Source organism: Psammomys obesus, unplaced genomic scaffold (genome assembly GCF_907164565.1).
Source record: "Psammomys obesus unplaced genomic scaffold, mPsaObe1.curated_primary_1811, whole genome shotgun sequence".
NCBI lineage: Eukaryota > Metazoa > Chordata > Mammalia > Rodentia > Muridae > Psammomys > Psammomys obesus.
Window position 1 is genome coordinate 5,963,203 of NW_026590859.1, and position 25,854 is coordinate 5,989,056.

A 25,854-nucleotide genomic window follows, 5' to 3' on the forward strand; every position below is an offset into this window, starting at 1 on the left:
CCTCCACAGGACATGGTAACTGCATCATGTTCCCTAAGACGTCATGATGACTCTATCCTCTTTTCTAAGAGGGTACAGTGACCCTGTCATGTTCCATGAGAGGACATGTTGACCCTATCTTGTTTTCTAAGAGACACAGTGACTCTATCATGTTCCCTAAGGGGCCATGGTTGCCCTAAAGACATTTAGTTTATATGGTGGAGATACTTTATGCATCCACTGTTTGGAAAGTAACCAATAATCTCCAAGAAAGCATTCACAATGACGAAGAAGACAATTTCTCATCATGGTAGGTCAATGAGTGACCAGCCGGTTAGAAGATGGACATATCAACAGAGTCTTACATTGTAAGAAAGGTGATTGGAGCAACAGGAAATAAGTTGGGGACATGGTTACAATGCTTCCAGATATTGGAACTGAGCCAGTAAGTGGAACATTGAGGCCCAGGAAGGTAAGCCTTCGTGAAGAAGGAAGATTTAGAAACTAACTCTAGAAGTTTGTAGGTTGCATAAAATGAAATGGACAGTCATGGGTATGCAGAAGAGAAAGATCATCAAGAGTCATGTGTTTTGGCCACATACATGTATTCATGAGACAAAGGGCCCATCCTTTAAGGCCACCAGCATAAGAAAATGCTAACAATCACCCAGGTGTGTTCTGTCAGCCCTGTGGGCAGACCCCTGCCCTGACTCCTGTTGATAATCCATGACCCACATGAAAAAAATAGATTCAGAACAGGTGAGTAGACTTATGTGATCTGTTCATACCATGATGGCAAACAGATTTTACCCTTGGGGAGTCTGACACAGGAGCCTGCACTATTACTACCATCACCGCTACCTTCTGCACCAGACTGTGCGCGTCGATACCCTCAATGTCCTTGAAGCAGAGTCAATCAGCATGACACCATGGACCCATCCATAGCATTGATCATTGTTGTTTATAAACACTTTCAAGATTAAAAGCGCTTTTTATTGTTCTGCATGTGTTTATTATGACTGTCATCTTAAACCTATTGCAATAAGCCTCAATGATTTGAGTGGGTAAAAGTGTCAAATATTCATTAACCTCAAAATTTAATAAGCCTGAGTTTCTAACCTAAGAGATGTGTGACAATCTGCCTCCTAGCAATAGACTGATTAACAATGGTGGAGCAGACAACCACCACTGATCCAACATATGTCTATAGCAGCAACTTCGCCACTGAGTAAGTCTCATTAATAATCTTATTTTGTCTCAGAGCGTCCCAGTTTTAATACACCCATGTCTACATGTAAAGCCAAGAGAGGCCAAGCAAACTGAATGATCACTCTTCACTCTCAGTGCATTCATTCAATAAGAGGGGTTTTAAAATGCATAACATATTCTAATGCATAATAAATTTTATTATTAAGTAATTTACAGCTAAGCAATCCTTCTTATAATTTCTTTGCTACCACTAACTTAATTCTTTAATCAATGAGCTTTTTTGGACATTTGGTGTGTACCTTATACCAGAGAAATAGTGTTGAAATTATCAGAAGACAGTGATAATTTCAGTGTATGACAAACAGAGCAACAAACAGCCCATTTCAAGAGTGTAGTAAGGGCTAAGGTAGAAAGACTTAATTTCTGTGGAAGTATGTAAAAAATGTTTGTAACCTGGACCTGGCATGGGAGAAAGGTGACAGCTTCTGGGGAAATCTTTAGAGGAACACTAAAGCTAGCATCTTAATGATGAGTGATAGTTAGATAGACAAGAAGATATAGATGGGCTTTCAAGAACCAAGAGATTGGTGACAGAAGACCAGCAGTATGTCCCTAGACTGAGAATCCTAGAGACCAGAATACATTTAGGTGAAGCCACTGGACCCAAAGATGACCAGAGATCTAAATGGGAAATCAGGAAGTATGTGGGTGGAAAGGATAGGGTGGGAGGCAAGAGATGAGAGCTGTGCAGAGCTGAGAACATATGAAAAGATGACAAACAATGGAAAAAGAAAGGTGATAACTTAGAGAATGGCCTACATAAGAAAGAAACTTCACAGAGAGGCACAGACAGGTCAGTTCTGGGCCACAGCTAAAGACAAGAGTTCTAAGACATGGATAAGAAGAGTGGCCAGAACAGGATCAAGTGCTCAAAGGTGAGAACACTTCACAAAGCCCCCAGGGGCTGAAGTGGCGGGGTCCTTATGTAAGTCACACAGGCCTTCCAAGGGATGCCTTATGACCTCCACAAAGTCACCATTACTTGTGGAAACAAATGAGCAGGATCACACTGAAAGGGCAGCTTGGATGTTGCACGTCTGGAAAGGGGTTCCCTCTCCACCTCCCAAGTCAACGATGCTCACCTGGAAGCTACACGCCACGTCAGAGACCTAAGATGAGACTATGAGGGTAACTTCTCCTCCTGAGTCTACGAAACAAAGCTCCGGGGCCATCTGCAGCCTCTTTAATAGACATGCCACACACATTGTCTGGATGAGAGCATCTGAAGCTTCCCCACAAAGCAGGACTGTTGGCACATTATCTCCCAAAACATCTTCTCAGGACACTGAAATCATCTCAGAAATTTAGAGCATCTCAATGGTATTATGATTTGGAACTGTTCAAAATAACAATGAAAAATACTTTATCCTATTATGGATGCCTAATATAAAAGTGAGTATCACGCTTTAAATATTTCCAATTAATTATTTGGAAAACATGAAAGTAAAATAGCTTCCTTTATAATTCTTTTCTGTTGCAAGTTCCTCTCTATACTCATTCATACCAGATGAAATGGGAAATATACATACATATATTATACACACACGTGTGTGTGTGTATTTCTGAAAACCGATACCAGGGCTTTGCTCTTGCTATGTACTCTATCTACCACTGAGATAAAACCCTAACTTTTAAAGTTATTGTATAAAAGGAATGACAATATGATAAAAGCATTCACCACATGAATGGCTTTGAGCTGTGAAGGCTTAAACACAGGTCTTCATAAATCAGCCTTTATGGTGAGCTTGGTGAATTGGAGATGGCTTTCCCTCATCACACCATTGATGCGATGCTTCATGCATTCTCTAAGCGGTTATTTAGACTTATTTAGAAGTTTGCTGCTGAGAGGCCCGGTTTCCACATCATAGTCTGACATCTGCTCTTCTGAAGGGAGCCATGGACCCTGTTCCTCTCAGGATACACAGGTGAACTCAACCAGACATAAACATCTTCTCTGATGCTGTCACCATCAGCATCTGCTCATAGTCTGAAGGCCTTTGCTGCTTGGCTTTCCTGCTCCATGGTCTTATTTTTCCTGTTCTTTGTCACTATTCATGTTTATTTAACAGCTAGGCTACAAAGTAGATCTACAGATTTGTTTTCCAATAATGAAAGCCCATATCAAATATCAAAGGTTGAGCAAAATTTGTAACTGAAATCTATCTTGTGAAAACTTAGGTGGTCTTTACTCTTTTTTATTTCTTAAAGCACATTCTGGCCAAATTACTTGCTTCTACTATAAGGAAAACAAATACTAGGACATCAAGGGTGTTGAAGGTCAGAATTAATGTGCTTTTCCTAATTAGTCTATCTGAAGAAGGGCACCCAACATGTGCCTTCTCTCTAACTGCTTATGATCAGGTTTGTTTTAATGAAGTACTTAAATGCCCCGATCACCAAAAATAATAATAAAGCATAAAAACCATACAGAAAAAGACATAAAACTCATGCCTTTCAAGATGTTCTACAGAATGTGAAATGCCTTAAGTTAAACAGTAAAAACTGCAAGGCCCAAATTTTAACAGCAGTCTCACAGCCTTGGTATTGCAGCTCCTGTAGGCAAAGAATCTTTTAAAGACTATTCTAAACCATGTATTAATTGTACACGTCAAGATTTTAAAAGTATGTTTAAGTATGTCCACATTCTTTTTCTTTTTCCATAAACAAGGTACCGAAACAGTAATTAATATCACTATCTATCATAGGGGAAGGGGATGTGGGAAGAGGAAGGGAAGATGGGTCTGGGGGAAGTTGAGGGAGGGGGTTTTAATTGGGATATATTATGAATAAATTGTGAATAAAAAATAAAAATTAAAAAATACATACCTTTAAGGACTATTGATTTGGGAGGAGATGAAGGAGAGAGGGTGGGGTTGGGAGGGGATAAAGGAGGGGGCTACATCTGGGATACAAAGTGAATAAGCTGTAATTTATAAAAAATGTAAAAAGAAGAAAAAAAAGGACTATTGATTTGGATTTGGTGTGTTTCTCTTTTTGTGCTCGCTAATTACTTGTATTCTGTATCCTGAAGCATCTTTGCTCAGGCTTTTGGAGAAGGTGAGTACACGAGACAAACATGAATGGCAATCACTTCACGTCCTTGAGCACCATAAAGAAGGATGCAGTGTCATCTGCAGGATACTCGGCATCAGTGATCACATTTCTCCCCAAGACAAATAAAGTGCAGTTGCACAGAGATGCTTGTGTGCACACAGCTCCCTAGCGGCTGCTACAGAGCGCTCCCAAAGGCAGTCCCTGCTTCCTGGGCATGGTCAGCAGCAGGAGAGTTTAAAAGGCTGGAGTGATTGGCATCCAGATACTGTGGCAGTCAAACCTTCCCCCGAATGATCACAGACGTGATTTACTAACAGGGAAATAAGAGTGACAAGGAGAGCGAAAGTCACCGTTGGAATGCCAGTATGAGCTGATTTCACATTTTTACCTTGACATGGAAAGAACAAAAAAATTGTGTGTGTGTAAATCACTCTATATTCCTGGGGGAAAATGGTGAACATGAATATGATTTTCTTCCTATGCCCAGCATGTGATGCTAACCCATTTGAGTTACAGAATGGAGGAGGAGGCTGGTCTGGAGAGAAAAAGTACTGCTGGCTTCAAGCAAGCAGGAGGCATTACTTCAAAGTGCCTGTATGATTGTTCAATGATCACATCGTAAAATAATTTTCAATTAGCTATTTTTATATACTCCCTTGATTCATTCAACAACAAAATATTTATTCTATATTGATTCATTTTCTCCATATCACAGTTTTCAGATCAGTACAGAAGAGTAAATTTATATGAATCCTAAGTTATAAACATCATATTACATGAGAAAATCAAAACCAATTGTTGACTTAAAATTTCTGAGACTTGGATAGATCAGTGATTGCTGATGCATATTATTCTTGCAGAGGCCTAGGTTTGGTTCTCAATACCTATATTGTAGCTCCCATTGACCTGTAACTCCAGCTCTAAGGGCCCTGATACCCTCTTCTGACCTCCACAGGCTTCTGGACACATATGGTGCACATATATTTATACTCAAGTACACAGGGATGCACACAGAATAAAGCTTAATGTAAATAAACGTAAAAAAAATATTTGCCTTAATTGGAATGGAAGAAAAAGAAGACTCCCAGCTCCAAGGCCCAGAAAATATTTTCAACAAAATCATAGAAGAAAAGTTTCCTAACCTAAAGAATGAGATACCTATAAACATACCAGAAGCTTAGAGTACACCAAATAGGTTGGACCAGAAAAGAAAATCTTCCAGCCATCTAAATGTACAGAACAAAGAAAGAATATTAAAAGCTGCAAGGGAAAAAGGTCAAGTGACATACAGAGGCATGTTTATCAGAATTATACCTGACTTCCCACAGAAACTCTGAAAGCCAGAAGGGCCTAGGCAGATATCTTACAGACACTGAGACCACAGATATCAGCCCTGACTACTATACCCAGCAAATATGTCATCACTAGAGAGGGAGAAAACAAGATATTTCATGAGAAAAATAAATTTAAATAGTACCTAACTACAATTCCAGCCCTACAGAAGATACTAAAAGGAAAACACCAACCCAAGCAGGCTAACTTTACCCAGGAAAACATAGGCAATAAATAACCTCCCATCAGAAAAATGAAGAGAAGGGAAGCGCGCGCGCGCACACACACACACACACATACACACACACACACACACACACACACACACACACACTACCACCACCAATATCAAAATAACAGGAAGTAACAAAAACTGGTCATTAATATCTCTCAACATCAATAGCATTAACTCCTCAATAAAAAGACACAGGTTAACAGTATAGATGAAAGACAGGATCTGTCTATCTTCTGCATACAATAAACACACCTTGGCTATAAAGATGGACATAACCTCAGAATAAAGGGCTGGAAAAAGGTTTTCTAAGCAAACAGAACCAAGTGGCAAGCTGGAGTAGCCATTCTAGTATCTAATAAAATAGACTTTCAACCAAAAAAACTTATAAAAAGAGATGAGGAACGACACTTCATATTCATCAAAAGAAAAAATCCACCAAGATGATGTCTCAATTCTGAACATCTATGCCCCAAATGCAAGGGCACCCACACTTGTAAAAGAAATATTACTAAAGTTTAAATCACATGATAATAGTGGGAGACTTCAACACCCCACTCTCATCAATGGACAGACCGTCATAAAAAAGAAAAACCTAAATGGAGAAATAATGAAATTAACAGATGTCATAAATCAAAAGAAATTTAGAGATACCTACAGAACATTTCACCCAAACACAAAATATACATTCTTCTCAACACCTCATAGAACCTTCTCCCAAACTGACCATATACTTGGTCACAAAGCAAGCTTCAACAGATACAAGAAAATTAAAACAACCCTTTGTATCTTATCAGACCACTATGGATTAAAGCTGAAACTCTACAACAACAGAAACAACAGATAGCCAATTAACACAGAGAAACCAAACAACTCCCTACTCAATGATCACTGGATCAGGGAGAAAAATAAAGAAAGAAATTAAAAACTTTCTAGAATTTAATGAAAAGGAAGGCACAATATACCCAAACTTACGGGACACAATGAAAGCATTGTTAAGGGAAAGACTCATATCACTAAGTGCCTTCATAAAGAAATTGGAGAGTTCTCATACTAGCAATTTAAAAGCACATCTAAAAACTTTAAAACAAAGGAGCAAACATATTCAAGAGAAGTAGATGGCTAGAAAAAAATCAAACTCAAGGCGGAAATCAACAAATTAGAAACAAAGAGAAAAATGCAAAAAACATCAATGAAATTAAGAGCTGGTTCTTTGAGAAAATCAACAAGATAGTCAAACCTTAGCTAAACTAACCAGAAGGCAGAGAGACAGCATAGAAATCAACAAAATCAGAGATAAAAAGGATTGGATACAGAAAGTGTGGTACATTTACACAATGGAATACTCAGCAATTAAGAACAAGGAAAACATGAAATTTGCAGGCAAATGGTGGGAACTAGAAAAGATCACCCTGAGTAGCTACCCCAGAAGCAGAAAGACACACATGGTATACACTCACTTATGAGTGGATATATTAGACATATAATATAGGCTAAATATACTAAAATTTATTTACCTAAAGAAGCTAAGCAAGGAGAACTCTGGGTAAGATGATCAATCCACACTCAGATAGGCAAATGGGATAGACATCGGAAGAGGGAGAAAAGTGGGAACAGGACAGGAGCCTACCACAGAGGACCTCTGACAGACACTACCCAGAAGAGTATCGAAGCAGTTGCTGAGACTCATAGCCAAACTTTGGGCAGAGTGCAGAGGATATTATGAAAGAAGGGGGAGATGAAAGCCCTCGAGGGAACAGGGGCTCCACAAGGAGAGCAACAGAACCAACAATTCTGGGCCCAGGGGTCTTTGCAAAGACTGATACTCCAACCAAGGATAATACATGGAGATAACTTAGACCCTTGCTGAGCCTTAGTTGGCAGCTCAGCCTACAAGTGGGTTCCCTAGTAAGGGGAGCAGGGCCTGTCTCTGGCATGAACTCAGTGTTTGGCTCTTTGATCACCTCCCTCTGGGAGGAGTGCAGCTATATCAGGCCACAGAGGAAGACAATGCAGCCAGTACTGATGAGACCTGATAGGCTAGGGTCAGATGGAAGGGGAGGAGGACCTCCCCTATCAGTGGACTAGGGGAGGGACATGGGAGGAGAAGAGGGAGGGAGTGCAGGATGGGGGGGGGGAAAGGGGGCTACAGCTGGTATATAAAGTGAATAAATTGTAATAAATAATAAAAAAAATTAAAGAAAGAAAAGGGTTGCATAAGTACAGATACTGAGGAAATCCAAAGAATCATTATACCTTACTTGAAAAGCCTGTATTCCATAAAATTAGAAAACCTAAAGGAAATGGACAATTTTCTTGATAGATTTTACTTACTAAAGCTAAATCAAGATTAGGCAAGCAGTTTAAACAGTCCTAAAACCTCTAAGAAAATAAAAACAGTCATTAAAGTATCCCAACCCCCCCAAAAAAAAACCAACAAAAACAAACAACAGAACCAGATGGTTTTAGCTCAGAATTCTACCAGACTTTCAAAGAAGAGCTAATACCAATACTCCTCAAAATATTCCACAAAATAGAAACAGAAAGAATAGTGCCAAACTCATTCTATGAAGCCACAGTCACCCTGGCACCTAAACTTCATAGAAACTCAACAAAGAGAGAGAATTTCAAATCAATCTCCCTTATTAACATTAATGTACAAATACTCAATAAAATACTCACAAACCAAATCCCAAACCACATCAAATACATCATCCATCATGATCCAGTAGGCTTCATCCCAGGGATGCAGGAATGGTTCAATATACAAAAATCCATCAATGTAATCTACCATATAAACAAACTGAAAGAAAAAAAAATCCCATGATAATCTTCCTAGATAGTGAAAAAGCCTTCCACAAAATCCAACACTCTTTCATGATAAAAGTCTTGAAGAGATCAGAGATACAAGGCCTATACCTAAACATAATAAAAACAATATACAGCGAGCCGATAGCCAACAACAAATTAAATAGAGAGAAACTCAAAACAATTCCACTAAATTCAGGAACAAAACAAGGCTGCCCTCTCTCTTCAACATAGTACTTGAAGTCATAGCTAGAGCAATAAGACAACTAAAGCAGATCAAGGGGATACAAATTGGAAAGGAAGAAGTCAAAGCATCACTATTTACGGATGATATGATAGTATACATGAGTGACCCAAAAATTCTACCAGATAACCCCTACAGCTGATAAACACCTTCAGCAAAGTGTCTGGATACAAAATTAACTAAAAAAAAAATTAATAGTCCTCTTGTGTAAAAAAGACAAATGGGCTGAGAAAGAAATTAGGGAAAGAATACCCTTCATAATACCCACAAAAACAACATAAAATATCTTGGTATAATTCTAACCAAGCAAGTGAAAGAGTTGAATGACAAGAAGTTCAAGTCTCTGCAGAAAGAAATTGAAGATTTCAAAACATGGAAAGATCACCCATGATCATGTACTGATAGGATTAACATAGAAAAACTGACCATCTTACCAAAAGCAATCTACGGATTCAATGCTATTCCCATCAATATACCAACACAATTCTTTGCAGACCTTGAAAGAACAATTCCCAAATTCATATAGAAAAATACAATTAAGAAAAAAAAAACCCAGAATATCTAAAGAAATCCTGTACAATAAAAGATCTTCAGGAGGTATCTCCACCCCTGATCTCAACTGTACTACAGAGCAACAGTAATGAAACCTGCATGGTACTGGCACAGAAACAGAGTGCAGAATCAATGGAATAGAGTTGAAGATCCAGAAGTAAATGTACATACTTGTGGAGACTTGATTTTTGACAAAGAAGTCAAAACCATACAATGGAAAAGGATAGTATCTTCAACAAATGGTGCTGGTCTAACTGGATGTCTGTCTACATGTAGAAAAATGCAAACAATCCATATTTATTAACCTGCACAAAACTAAAGCATAAATGGATCAAAGACTTCAACATAAAAACAGATAAACTAAATCTACTAGAATAAAATGTGGGAAAGAGCCTGGAACTCATTGTCACAGGAGACAACTTCTTAAACAGAACACTAACAGCACAGGCTCTAAAATCAACAATTAATAAATGGGATCTCACGAAACTAAAAAGCTTCTGTAAAGCAAAAGACACTGTCAATAGAACAAAATAACAGTCTAAAGACTAAGAAAAGATTTTTACCAGCCCTATGTCTGACAGAGGATCAATATCTAAAAATATATAAGAACTCAAGAAATTAAACACCAACAAATTAAAGAAGCCAATTAAATATGGGATACAGAGCTAAACAGAGAATTCTCAACAGAGGAATACTGAATGGCCAAGAAGCACTTAAAGAAATGCTCAAAGTCCTCAGTCATCAGGGAAATGCAAATCAAAACTACTTTGTGATGCCATCTTACACCTATCAGAAAAAAGTCAAGTGTCAGCACATGCTGGCAAAGATGTGGACAAAAGAAACACTCCTCCATTGCTGATGGGAGTGCAAACTTGTATAACCAGTTAGGAAATCAATCTGATGCTTTCTCAGAAAATTGTGAACAGCTCTATCTCAAGACCCAGCTATACCACTCCTGGTATATAAACCCGAAAGATGCTCCGCCATATCACAAGGACATGTTCTCAACTATGTTCATAGTGGCTTTATTTGTAATAGCCAGAAATGGAAAACAACCCAGATGCTCCTCAACTGGCAAATGGAAAAAGAAACTGTGGCACATCTCCACAATAGGATATGATTCAGCTATTAAAAACAAGGAAATTTGCAGGCAAATGAATGAATCTGGAAAAGATCATACTGAATGAGGCAACCCAGACCCAGAAAGACAATCATATGTACTCACTTATAAGCAGATATTATTAGCGTATAATACAGGATAGCCATACTACAGTCCACAGACCTAAAAAAGCTAAGTAACAAGGAGCACCCTAGGGAGAACACTTAATTTTCATTCAGGAGGGCAAATAGAATAGACTAGACGCTGGAAACAGCTGAAGAGAGGGAACAGAATGGGAGTCTACTCTAAATGTCCTCTGAAAGACTTCACCCACCAGGGGATGGAAGCAGATGCCGAAGCTCACAACTAAACTTAGGGAAAAGCGCAGGGAGTCTTATAGAAGAGTGAGGGATGGAAGGACCTGGAAGGGACAGGAGTTCCACAAGAAGCCAAGAAATCAGGGCCCGGTGTGGTGGGGTGCAGAGACTGATGCACCAACCAAGGATCATGAATGGAGAGGACCTAGACCCCCTGCTCAGATGTAGCCCATGGCAGCTCAGTCTCCATATGGGTTTCCAAGTAAGGGAGTGGGAGCTGTCCCTGATATGGACTCTGTTGTCTGCTCACCAATCATTTCCCCGTGGCAGGGTGGCCTCACCAGGCTATGGAGGAAGAGAATGCAGCCACTCCTGATAAGACCTGATGGGGTCAGTTGGTAGTGGAGGAGGGCTCCCCTTTCTGAGGACTAAGGGAGAGGGATGGGGTAGGAGGGAGGAAGGGTGAGAGCAGGATGAGATGAGAGAGGGGGCTATGGTCAGAATGTAAAGCAAATCAATTAAAAATAAATAAATAAATTAGAAAAAATATTTGCCTGAGTTTCAAACCACCTGATGCTTTGGTAATGACCTGAATTTGAATTTGAGCTAACTACATAAATATCTCACAGTCACAGAATTGGAGCGCGAGGAACTCAAAGTGCTCACATCGACATGAACCTCAGCTTAGTTGATGTGGAATGTTCGACCTTATGGCCAGTAGCCTGCCAAATGTCAGTCCACTTAACTTTAATACGATCCATTAAACTCCTAAGATCCATAAGATTCATTAGATCCTTTCAGCTTTCATATTCATAAACACACGAAGCTACCATTAGTAGCAAAATCAAACATCATCTTTTAGTGTAGAAAACTACATGTAACTTATCCCAGACATAACACATCACAACTATATCTTATATCCATAAGAATGAGTGGATGAATACAACATTCCCTGATTTTCGGTCCATACTATATAAATTCTCATGCCGAAAAGCTCCTACGGATGGAATATATTTGAATGTTATTTGTTGTGTGGCAGCCTGCAGTTGGTGTTCAAAGAGAGAAGGGTAGCATGCGTGCAGGCACAGTGTATCAGCAGGACTATCCCATTCCATTCATCCTCTCCTGCCTGCAAGGAATTAATACAGCATAGTTATGCCAAAGGTAAAGGAAAGGAAACGGAGCCACAGAAAAGAATAAGTTTGTCCAACTGCATTTAGTTAATAAATAATGCAGCATAGATCCACAATAAGTGCCTTCACTCTGCTCCCAAAGTCCTCACTTTTATTCCTAGAGACACAAAGGAGCTAATACATGGTCATGAATTTACACTGAGATATAAATGACTGATACTACAATATATTCAACCTAAGGATTAGAGCCTTGAAAAGCCTGCGTATCAGAAAACAAAACAATGCAAGCACGTCTTAAAGAACAAAGCTTAATGGACTCATTATTTTGCTTGAAGGTAGAAATCATAATCCTGATCTTAATAATTTTCAATATTAAGTAGCGTTTGGAACATATATCTGTGTGCTTTGTTTTCATGCTGTCAGGTATAAATTTGAAAGAGTGTTTGTACAGGAGATTCACATTTTCTTTCCTGCAGCAACAAGAGTTTATATGGAGACTTGAACACACTGCTCCCGAGCCTGGACTGTATTATGAACACAATTACACGACCCATCATTAATGGGGCAGGAGGAAAAGACATGCATTTCCCACCAGATAAGTCTATAATAAACCTATAATTTACACATTACCAGATATTTGCCCTTGTGTTTAAACTTCATTTTTCTTCATGTTTTGGGAAATATTTTAGTGAGTGTTTCAGATTTGATAAGAATAGCTAAAAATAAGGAACACCTTGGTTTGTCTTGAAATTAAGAATTTGTAGCAGATAGGCCCTATTAGGGATCTCAGGGATTTGCTTGTTAGATTGGACACAGAACAAGGCAACTGCAAAAAATATATGGACAAATGTGGGCTGAACTGCCTGCCCCACCCAGCAGGCTAGCTCCTTATGGCTCCATGGAACTAATTTCCCGGTAGGAAAATCTACCTTCCCATGTCCTTGGGGAAGTGACAAATAAATAAACAAGGAATTGAATCTGGTAGGACTTAGCTTATTACCAACAGAGTAACCAAAACATGACTCCAGATAACATACCACCTTTGGCTCAGAACTCTTTCGGGGGGTATGATCATGTCTCCTCCTCCTCAGAATCACTACTTTTACGTAGTTCATATTTCCTAACTTTGAAGAAACAGTCTTCAGAAACTCCCTTTCACAGTGCAGCCAAGCCCCAGCCCTTGGTATTCTGAACTGGCCCAGTCTCTGGGCAAGTCGCTTGCACATCACACCTTCTGAGAGTGAAGTATTTTTGTGAGGCATGGGCAGAACTAAACAAAGACCCGAGTAATACTGGTTACACTTAGCTCTGTTTTTAAAAAAGGTGGGAAGTTGGTTTTGAGGGGCTGGGAAGACAGCTTGCATCAGGACAGTGCCTGCCCTGCAAGCATAAGGGCTTCAGTTCAAAACACAGAACTCATAAGTTAAAAAAAAAAAAAAAAAAGCTAGGCAGGGGGGCATGCCCGTCTAGTCTATTTGGCAAGTAAAAGGTCAAATGAGAGATCCCACCTCAAAGACAGGATAGAGGGTACCCAGTGAATGACACCTCTGGTTGTCCTCTGACCTATATACCATGCACAACGCACATGCACGCACACACGCACACACACACACACACACACACACACACACACACACGCAAGCATGAGAGTTCTTCTGCACGCATTCCTCTCCACACACAAGCGCAGTTTTGAAAACTCATCCATTCTAACTCACTAATTGGATAAATGTATAACTATAGATAGATGGCACATCTCAATAAAATAATGAAATCATTTAACCAAACCAAATAAAATCATTTAAACCAAAGGATCAAGCCAATTATGCAGGTTGTTTTAAGAATTAAAAGGAGGGCTGTAGACACGGCACGTAGTTAAAGGTACTGGCTGTGCTTACGGGAGTCTGGAGTTCAATTCCCAGCTCCCAAATGGGGGTGGGGATCACAACTGCCTATAACTCCAGGGACTCTGACTCCATTCTCACCTCTCACCGGCATGCACATGCATTGCACATGCCTACCCTCAGATGCACACGTGTGCACATTTTATATATACGGGGAGAGAGAGAGGGGACTCTTAGGTAACGCCACGCTACTGGTACACCATGAAAATCAGCTGTGTCCCTTCCGTTCCTCAGGAAAATCACCAGTGCCCTGGGGAGCAGTTCTCCTGCAGAATGAGGTGCTCATCCCAACCATATTCTCTGTGCAGCTGGAGCCTATGCGGTAGACAGAAGGATCTTGCCGGGTGAGGCCCGTGTTTACGGCTTAACTTTTTTAAGGAGGAATTTGGAAATGTTCCCAGACACTGCATCTGCCCCTGGCCCTTGCACCTCAGAGGATGAGGCCAGTGAGGGAGAGAGAGAGGATGACTAAATTTATTAGGACCGGACGGGCCGCTCTATCTCTCAGCACAGCAACAGTAGGCGATCCCATCAAAAACCTGTCTGTTGGCTGGCCTGCAAATCCAATCTGACATCCTTACGGCAGCCAGACCCAGCCGAATGGAGACAGAACACCATTTCCTGAAAGCAATGCAGCCCAAGCCAAATGTTCAACCAGGGACACAGCTTCTATTTCTGTTTGAGAAAACGAGTCTATCAGCTGAGATTCCCTCTTTACAACCTATTTTGACTTTCTTTTGTTGTTTCTCCTTCATTAAAAAAAAAAATCAGCACAAGTTCAGCATGTCAGGGAACTTGGATTCAATTTTTAATTATGATGATTTTGACGCGTGGGGAAAATAGTTAAGCACACATTAATCTCAATATATCTCAGCTAACAGGTAATCATGATTTACGACAAGCACTCATCGGCAGCCAGTCTCACTGTAAGCCAACTGTTTACTCCTTTAGGTAAAATCAAAACACTGACATTTGATTTTCCAGCTCAAATTTCATTTCATTGGAATGTAATGGAATTTAAATATAAAATATTTTAAAAATATGGTATTTTACCAATTTTTTTTTCACAGATTCAACAAATATCTGAGTTTGTCTGAAACTCAGATAATCTGAGTTTGTGTAATAATATAAACCTTATGCTCTGTATATTTATTATCATGTGTGGGTGTGTGCATGTGCGCCTGTGTGTGTTGTTTCATGTGTGTGAGGGGGAGCACTAACGCCATGATAAGCGTGTGTAGGTCATAGGACAACATTCGGTACGGGCTTCATCGGTTATCCAGCTTGTTTGACAAAGGGCCTCCATGTTGTTCACACTGAAACGGGCCAGGCTAGCTGTCCTGAAGCTTCTGGGTGAGTGGTCTCCTGTTTCCAGCTACCATCGTGCCACAGGAATACTGGCCTTACAGTCATGCTTTTACCACCTCTACCTTTCACCTGGGTCCTAGGGATCTGAACTCAGCTCCTTGCATGTACATGGCAAATGTGTTCCCCACAGAACCATCTCTCCAGGCTCTCCTGTTTTCTTACACAGAAATGTCAAGTCTGGACATAAGTCCTCAGAGTTTCTGGAGTATATCTGAATAGTGCTGACAGGAAGTGCAATCCATAGAAACCACGGAGCTTCTAGACTGTCCTAGACGTAGTGAGGTCAGAAGCCCAAGGCATGGGAGCTATGGCCATGTGAGTGGAAGGTGCAGTCTGCTTTTATTTTAAATGTTTTTCAGACTTACTCTGGTGGTTTGATTGACATCGGCCCCATGTGCTCTTATATTGACAGGCTTAGTCCCCAGGTGAGCTGTCAGGCAAGGATCCAGAGGCGTGACCTTGTTGGAGGAGGTGTGTTTCCAGGAGTGGGCTTTGAGGTAGCAAAAGCCGAAAGCAGGCCTAGTGTCTATCTCTCTCCCTCTCTGCCTGCTGTCTGAGGATCAGGATGTAGCTCTCAGCTACTTCCCCAGCACCATGTCTGCCTGTGTGCTGCCATGCTTTCAGCCATGATGAAAATGGACCAAGCCACTGACGCTGTAAGCAAGCCCTCGGTTCAATGTTTTCCTTTGTAAGAGTTGTATTGTCATGTTTGAGTTGTCTTCAACCAGGGAAGAGTTGGCTTTATGGCTTCATAGAACAGTGACTAAGAACTTCCTTTACACACGTAGGTTAGCTCACTGATTTTCAACCTCTGCCCTCACTGTTGTTTACATCAAGTCTTCAACACTTTAAACTTCGTGCCCGCAGCAGGAACTTTCTTGGATTCACCAGTGTCTGCCTGGAGAAGGTGATTTCCCTGAGACTTGTTTTCTCTAATGCTTCCCACTGATTGGGTGATACTAACAGTTTCTGTGGACTCGACTACAAAGGTAGCAACAAAACAAACCAACCACCAGGGGCATGATGCAACCTCCCCCCACCCCCTTCCCGGTGATGGCAAATATGTTTCTTCTGAGTCTTTGCGCAGCTTTGGTGACCACGTGTACTCAGTAGGCATGAGGCATTTCTCGAACCCTTTCACGAACAGGGCACAGCACAGTCTAATGTGTTGTGATGGAGGCCGCCTGAGGACATACTTTGATCCAACGAGGCTGGCTCTCACTCTTTCCTTTCCTCACCTGCCTCCTATCCGTTCCCCAAACAATCCTAAAGAGATGGATGTGTTGACACAATCAGGCTACTGTTATAAAAAGGCTGAGCTCATATTTCTATAAATAGCCACCATAAAAAATTCATTGTAAAGAGATATCAAAATAATAGACAACACCTAGGGGCGTAGCACTTCTCAAATAAAAGTGTCAGATCCACTTACCTATAAAATCTGGGTGAGCCGTTCTGGGAAACCTCCAGTACCCATCTCCCACAAAGCAGGTTCCCTTTGTCATGGCAGCCATGGGAGCTGCGAGCTGGGACACCCTTCTCTCCAGACAGTACAGAGGGGGTGGGCCATTGACTTCTGTAGGGGGGAGCCACCTGACACGGACGGTGGTGCTGTTGACTCCTGTCACCGTGGGAGACCTTAGTTGAGCAGGAGCTGAGTGACACAAAAGGACACAGAAGGACCCTGAATGACACAGGTAGGAATAACCTTGTGCACACTACACTTAGAGTCAAGCAAATTGTAGTCATAGGTGTTAACATAGTTCTGTACATGGAATATAGAATGCAGAGTTGACCTCAAAGATGCCTGAAAAAGAGTTATTAAATGGCTAACAAATTCCTAACACAAAACATACACAAACTGAGAAAGAATTTTTTCTTAGAAATAATTTCTATTTTTTTCAAATAAGAGATATTATAACCACTCTAGGTATCCCAAGCCTTTGTTTATATGCCTGTTGACCTCAATGGCTCCTTGGCTGGCACTCTCTCTCTGGATATCTCTGGATGAATGGAACCTGGCTTACTTGGAAACTACTGAACTCCTTTGAACTATGGCCATCCTATGACCAGAACTGCTAACCAAGGCAGAGCCTCTTGTCTTGACCTGCATTCACTTGGTCCTGAGCAGGGGGCAGAAATAACAGACGTGGGGAAGGAGGAATGAGAGGGAGGGGTAGATTTCCAGGAGCAGGGTGTGGGTGGCCATGTATGTCACCTAAAACTATAATCAAGTATGTCCCAAAAACTGATTGCTGTTGTATAAGTACTGCGTGCTAACCGATTGCACAATATATATATATATATATATTGTGCAATAATATATATATATGTATATATATACATATATATATATAATATAATATATATATGGAATTGATGACTTTACATTGCTAAATCATGTTTCTTTTATTTTTCATATTATTTTTTCTTTTTTACCATACATGACATTTAAACTGTAGGGCCTCATACACGCTAGGCAAACACTCTGTCTCCCAGCTACATGCCCCATGTGTGGTTTGCGTTTCCACGATTGTGTAATGATATCAGTGTGCACTTTCTGCCTGGGATCAGTAAGGACTATCTTGTGTCCTTAATTGCTCTCTCTCTTCTTTGGTAAGACAGTCAGTTTCATGTGCAACTCTCTGATTTTCATTTTAGGCTTAGAACTGATAGAAATTAAAGCGGACAGACAAGCAAACACTACCCTGAAGGCCAAACATCTGACCAGTGCTAGTCTGAGTGCAATGAGTTCCAGCTGGAACTAACAGTAGCCGGAGGCAGAGCTGGGCTCGGGGTGACCATGCTACCAGCCATGGCCTGAGACTTGCTCTTGGTAACTGCTCGGTGCCCACTGCTGAAGACAGTGAGAGCGAGAACACTCATGGATCCTGGCTAGTGGCAGCTCCTTGGAACTGCTAAGAGATTCTCCTCACAATCAATGAATAAAACTTTCCTTATAACCTGCAGAAAAAAAAATCAGACTAACAGCTGAGTTATTGACAATGAAGACCAATGCTCAATGACAACTTCTTATTTGTTTGTTTGTTTGTTTGGGGTGAGGTTTGTCTCTGTAGCTCTTCCTGGCCTGGAACTTGCTATCTAGACCAAGGTGGCCTGGAACTCACAAAAATCCACCTGCCTCTGCCTCCTAAGTGCTAGAATGAAAATAATGGACCCTCGTGCCCAGGTTCAATTATTTCTTTTTGTTTTAAACAGTTGTTTGCATGTGAACATCCATCCCTACTTTAAGCATGGAGGCTGAATTTGAGAGGTGAAAATGAAGAAAGGAAAGACTAAAACTGTAATCAAGGCTCTTGACCAAGAACCCAAACTGTGTTTGTGAGCCTTTAATTTATATTTGTATTAACACACCTTTGTACAGAAATAAAAAAAAAAATGCTGTTTCAAGAAACAAAGTGCTGTGGGACCAAAAGCTGAAATCCTTAAAGCATGGCAGGATTTTCACCTTAGGAGCATAGAAAAAAAAAAAGACTAGTTATCCTGAGATGCTGGCCAACTTTCTAAAGAGAAGCAGCCAGCTACAAGTCTATTTTAACTTCCAGAAGAAGCAGAGCAAAAAGTTCACTGACTTAAATAGCAAATTAACAATTGTATTCATCTGGTGCTACAGAAATCTGCGATATTTTTATACATGTATGAGTTTTATATGCATGGCTTCTCTTGGTAGTCTCTGCCAAAACATAAATAAATAGGATGTTTTCACTTGTCATTCTAATAATCTGAAACAAAATAATGAGACAAAGCAGCCTGAAACTCTTCACACCCAGCTTGTGTTTGGAGTTGAAATGCCCCTGCGTAGTTTTCTCTGGCTGCCTAGCTTGGTTACAGGCTCGGGTGGGCAAGAAGGCCCCACATGATTTTAGTCTTGAGCTCTTCAATGCAAGAAAAAGAACATTTAACCCGATTTTCTTTATAATTTGACTTTTGTATGTGTGCCTATGTGTGCATGTCCACGTGTTACTCTTTTATGTGTGTGTACATGTATTTGTGGGTGCATGCGTGGGTGTGCATGCGTGTAGACCAAAGGAGAATCTCAGGCATTATCATGTCACCCCTGAACTCAGGCAGTCCTTTGAAGCAGGGTGTCTTACAGGCCTGGAGCTGAGGAGAGGTCAATTAGGCTAGCCTGGCTGGTCAGCCAGCCCCAGGAATACGCCTGTGTCTGTCTGCTGGTGCTGGATTACAGGCACATTCCACAACACCCTGCATTTTCATGTGGCTTCTAGGGAGCAAAATCTGCAGGTCCTTGTGTCTCTGAGGCAAGTGCTTTGCTAAGTAAGCCATTCTCTTGCTCTGCCCTTTCTATGTTACTAACAAGCAAAATAAAGAGAGTCATTAAGCCCTCTGTTGTTACAGGTTCTGTACTCCACATAGGATTCTCTAGTGCTTAGAGTGCATGAACCTGAAACTTTTAGTTTCAAAAATGCCATCTAGCTTACTTCCACTGATCTCCAAAAGAACTCTTCAAATGAGGTTTTGATTTGTTTTTTTCCATACTATTTGTATGGAAATTGATTTGTTTTATATCCATACTATTTAAACTGAACACTCGAAGCTTAGATGACCTTTAACCTTTCAGCACTGGATGAGCCGCAGCCTCAACCCAGCAGCCTCTGTCTCAGGGCCCCATGTGCTCGACTTGCTTACAATTCTACCAGCTAAGTGGGAGAAAACGGTGGAGTCATGGACCGTGCTGCCATTCAGAACCCTTTCCACCTCGTCAGCACGATCCACGGCAACACTTCGTAATTAGAGACATAAATTAACAACTAAATATAATAATAATACTACTACTAATAATAAAATAAAACAAAAGGAGTCACAAGGCTCTGTAGTTAATTTTTCAATACATTCTAAGCTGAGCGCACAGCTTTGCCTTTAGCCTGGCAAACAGTTTACAGACAAGGACACTGTTATGTGAAGAGTCCAGTGAAATCAACAACTGTTCATGCTGTAACGTGTTAAGCATCTCGATTTCCCAGAGACCCATTTTTCTAGGAATTGGAATGTTATTGGTTAGTCTTCTCCAGAGGATGAGTTGAACTAGAGTTGATGGCTTATCCTATTGCTTAAAAAAGTCTAAACTTCCAGCTGGTATGCTGTAGCTGCACACAGTAGAGTCGGCCACTGTTTCGGGATGGCACCCTACTGAGCCCTGCTTTTCACTGGTCCTCTACAGCCAGAGAGGGAATTGAGTGGAGCTGTCAGTCGATTAAACTGGACACACACACACACACACACACACACACACACACACACACACAGAGAGAGAGAGAGAGACAGACAGACAGAGGGAGGGAGAGACAGAGATTAGAGTAAGGATGGCTATTTGTCAGATTGCCAAAACAAAGGGTTTACACACTCACAAACATGGTTTTGAAATAATTAGTAATGAAGGTTCAGCAATAAAGAGATGTCTTTGAACAAAGGAAACAACTTTAGACTTCTAGAGATATTTCACATTAATTTCCTTTGCTACAAATAGGTAGCAAAACCATTCAAACTTTATATTGTCTGTGTTTTCCCATCTACAAATTGAAAATAATTTTTAGCACAGCACATTAACAATCTACCTTATCCTCTTGAGATAGAATCATTATCCTGGATCTCACCATTTTATTTAATCTAAATGGCTGCCCCCAAAGCCCTAGTAAATCTCTCATTTCTACTCCCGCTCCAGCACTGGGGTTACAAACACACACATGAGCCCTAGTGGGTCTTCAGATGGGTGCTGATGCTCTGAATTCAGGTTCTGCACTTACTGTTGTAAGTGCTCATACTCACAGCTCCTCAACAACTTTATAAAAAAATGTTCCAAAGTGCTCAGCTAATCTACATCCTTTATGCAGTATCCGCTACCTTATTATCTGATTAACAGCATATTGTAGTGAATAAATTTACACTTGCAAAATTTATGGAGTGTGGAGTCTTAAGCAAGACAGACTCATAGGTCTTTTGAGTCAAATCTCTGCAACTGTTTTAAAAACCTTGTGTCTGAAGACATGTAAGTCATTCATGAGGACCGCATCTCATCTGTTTTCTGCTATGAGTCCAGACCTGAGCAGAGTTTCCATGGTTGTATAGGTTTCCAGGCTGTATGGGTTATAGACTCACATAGGGCACCCTTAGGCACTTTGTCAAAAAAAATATTTTGACTTTTTCTTAAAGCTCTAAAACCATGTCAGGAAATGTTACTTTCTGAGCATTGGTAGGCCTGAACATGCATGTCAGTGTGAGACCAGGACCTAAGAAGAATTCCCAGGTTGCAGTGACTCCATTCAGCATCCAGTGTACAGAGGAGCAAAGTCTTCTCCACAGGAGCCTAGCCATAACTCCGTGCTGTCTTACTGGCCAACTATTTTCTGACTCTAGAGAACAAAATACATATTTTCTGCTTCCTTCTTGTTTCCCAGTCAGCACCATGTGACTGGGTATAAAGTGGAAATGTTCTAATCCATCATTTAATTCCTCTTTTCTTTAGTTATGTCTTCACCGAGAGACATGGTTGAGTTTAGATGGACCAAGTGGTGATTCTCAATTAGAAAATAGAAAGGGGTGCCTGGCATAAAGGGCCTTAGACAAAGGAAGCTGACCATAGCCCTCTAGCATTTCACCCTCTGCCATCATTTCTTTACCCTGAATGTCACATATAACACGATCTTTCTATGTGTGCCATGTCACAGAAAGGCTACAAGCGTGACTTTCAGAGACCTCAAATGAACTTGGTTCCTAAACACTGTCATCACCTTCAACTGGCTGTAGATCAATTGTCCATAACTAACACTGTCCAGGTCTAGAGAGAAGAGTATCCATTATTTCTGAACTACACACAGAGTAGTGAAGATGGCAGCCAACACCACCATCCCCTAAAGCCCACCATTAATATAAGAGGTAGTTGCTCTGACTGTAATTATGGCATCCTTGCTACACAAACTTGAAGCTTTTATGGGTCCTGTGCAATTAGTTTCTTAAACGTATCGTAACACTTGCCTGTCTGACAGCACGGTATTGATTTTTTAATCATTTTCAAGTCTCCTCCAGCACAAATAAATGTACTATAGTTACAGTTAATGCACTGTGTACACGCATTAAACATGGGTGTGACACAATTTATTATTTTGTGATATATAGAATCCAGGTGGTCCATCTCAGAAAGTGTTCCAGTGATCTTACATCAGAATGGGTGTTACCATTGTCCTTGGTCCTCTGAATTCTTTAGCTTCAAACAGCAAGAGACCTTTTCTTAATAAGATACTTAGGCCTTCCAAAAATAAAATAGGAGGGGTGCTGCATATAAATCTTTTATATATGCCAGTGAGGGAGAGAAAATTTAATATCCTAGCAGAGAAGAGAGTTTGTAGTTTCCTAAAGGGGTCACTGTGGGACCAATGGAGACTTTGCTCACTAGCCTTTTTGCCTATTCATTTTTTTTTCTATGTAGCTTTGTTTCATTTCTTTATTTTTGAGGGTGCATCTGTCAAAATATTTTGGAGGGATCCGAGACTCTAATTCAGTCAAGTTTTACATATTTCAGTTGTTATTTTAACGGTCTGCTGAAGGTACAGAGTGAGAACACTGCTAAGGTAAGATCCTGTTTTTATAAAGGTGACTTCTGCATGCCCAAAAGGCCAACAGTAACCTGATAAAAGCCACATATCCAAAAGCAGGCCTGGTATCTGAGGTCATTGTGCATTTCACAAGCCAGCCTTTTCTTTCCGATACATCTGCTCCTTAAAAGTGAAGTTGGTGAGTAAAAAGCAGTTAATTTTGTTTTGTTAGAAATAATATCATTTTAGTTTTAGCATCGAAGACAGATGCCAGCATTTCTCTCGGAACAGATGGCAATTCTGTCTACTAGTGCATCTCTGTATTAGTGAGGTCTGTTGTGTATACAAACAGTAATAAACACTAGGTAAGGATCAAAATAAATTTTAATTGTTGACATTAAATCCTGGCAGCACAGACTAAGACTGCAATATTCCTTTTTCAAGTCTGACACATTTACTAATGCTGCAAAAGCCTTTTTGAAAGCTGCCAGGACCCAGTTACATTGAAAGTATGTTTGTACGCCCCTGGTTAGTTGTCAGCCAGAATACCTGTCTCCACCTGATGCCATGGCAATAGCTTCATTATCTATAGGGATTATTTTTAATGTTCCTAAAGAATGTAATGCATGATTAAGAATCATAAGAGTGGTCCATATAACTGCTCCATCAGGGGCCACAGGATTATCCAAACTGCAGTTTTTTTATCCTGCTAAGTAAAGATTCCCTATCAAACTCATCATGGTAGATGCCAAGTTGGGCAGGCCTAACCTTCCCCCAAAGAGCCATCACCTTCGTCTTGTTTCTCCCAGTACGCACGGCTTTGCAGACACCTGAGCTTCTCCAGCTATGCATTCCATGGGCTTGCTGGGGGTCAAGTGTGCCAACAGCACAGACCTCTTTCCCATAACACCTCCGGCGACCTAGTCTTTCATGCAGTGTCCCTCATTTGTTTTGGGAAACTGCCATGTTTAAAAATAATCCTAGCAAAAAAATATATATATAATAAGATAACACTCGGGTTGGCTTGGCTTTCAGATGCCCGCTCAATAACAAACATGCTTCACAACCATATTTCCTTAAAAAAATGGATGTATTTTTTTTAATCACGAAAAATATATTGCTCCCACCATATGGGACAAGCAACGACTCACCAACCGATTTAAGATGCAGCATATTGAGCTGACCATATGTTCCAATGCTGTTGAATGGCTGAGTGATTCATGCCCGTCACATTCTAGTATATCAATTAAAGCTCCTTGAAGTCTGCATGATTTGTGCCTCTGTTATTAAACCCTGCTAATTCATCCCACTTACACATCTGTTATAAATCTCTAGGAGTGCTGCATGATTCATGGCAATCTGTGAGCATGCTACAGCAAATTCTTCTCCTTGTAATTAACAGTAAATTGTTTTACTGCCATGCAATGAATTTTTCAGTTATATCGCAAATGAACTCCTAAATGTGCAGGTTTTTTTTTTTTTTCCCTAAGAACTGACTTATATCATTAGGCAATTAAAAAGTATTGCTTTGAACCAAAAGCTTTTAATCAAGAGAAATACAACTTAAATATTGCTTAAGAGCCCTGGCAATTTGACATGGTGTTTGCAAGGGTAAAAATAATCTTCACCGAGAGAGAAAACAAACAGACAGAAAGTTCTCCCTGTGCCAGGATCTCCCTTCGGAGAGGTAAAGGGGCAGCCTGGATGGCACCTAGGAAGCCAAGCCTGCACGGATACTGTTCCCTTGTATGGGCTCCAGTCATCAGACACTCCCAAGTTTCTCAGGCTGCTTTATGCTGCTCTGGCTGCAGAATGCTGTCCTCACTTTTGAACAAATAATTGGATAATTAGCCAAGTTGAATCATCAGAGGACTCCAGGGCTGTTCAAGTGTTCTTGTCAAAGGTGAAGCGAATTCATTTCAGCCCTGCAGATTCTCCAAGAGCCTTTGATTTGCCCCCACACTTTCTTGGCAGCAGCCTCTGCTTCATGAGTCCATACATCAAGTCAGTAGTTTTTAACAACAAATGGAATTAAATTCAAAGAAAGGAAACCAACTGAAGGACAGCGACAAAAGTGTCGGGTGATATGCTTTTTAATACGGCCTGCCACATTTGCATGATAATTTTTCCTTTTTAGCGTGGAGCAGAAAGTGACTAGCTTAATGAGGGATTATTCAAGACAGGAAGGAACAAAATGCATTCATAACTAGGGACAAAGATGGCATTATGAGACGGAAACTGGCAACCTCGGAGAAGGAGCTGGTGATTGCCTTACACACTAGGAATAAAAAGGTAGAAAAATATTTATATTAGTATTCACTAATGACTATATAGGCAAGACTGTTGTAATTAAAATTATAAATTAACATATTAAGAGTGCTTGTTTAATCATGCTGGGTCCTATTCACAATGAAAAGACATGTCTCTGCATGAAAACAAGGTGGGTTTTCAACCCAGGAGAAGGGAGAGCCACACTCCACTTTAGGTTCTTGGAGAAACCTTACCACACCCCTAGTTACTTGCTTAATATAGATAGTGCATCTCAGCTTGTAGTCTGGAGGTAAATGACAGGTAAAAGCAATAGTGTGGCATTCCTTTAGAAATGGATCTCCCAAAGGAAGATTTCAGCCTGACAGCCTGGGAAAGGGTAGAAATTCACACATTTCCTCTATGGAAAGGGAAATCTTTTTTTTTTTTTTTTTTTTTACTTTTTTAAAATTTATTTTTATCTTATAAATTTACTTTACAGCCCAATTATAGACACCTTCCTCCTCTCCTCTTGGTCTCTCCCTCCTACTCTCTTCCCCCATCTCTCCTCCCCTTGTCTTTAAAAAAAAAAAAGGAGTGCCCCCCACCAACCCACCCAGACATGTGAAGTTGCATGAGGGCTGAGTTCCTCCTTATCCACCAAGGCCAGGCAAGGCTGCCTGCTAGAGGGAAGTGACTGGAGGCAGGCAACAGAGTCCATGCTATAGACTGCATCTGTTCAACTTAC

At 40.6% G+C, this 25,854-nt stretch overlaps 1 protein-coding gene across 1 annotated transcript in view; it reads right to left on the reverse strand.

The window, feature by feature from the left end:
* The window catches only part of Ush2a (usherin), a 665,632-nt gene that overhangs the window by 442,059 nt on the left and 197,719 nt on the right, over window positions 1-25,854 (reverse strand). The window contains exon 20 of the mRNA XM_055609194.1: window positions 16,721-16,942. Within this exon, the coding sequence (XP_055465169.1) occupies window positions 16,721-16,942 (222 nt within the window). The remainder of the gene's footprint in view (window positions 1-16,720; window positions 16,943-25,854) is intronic.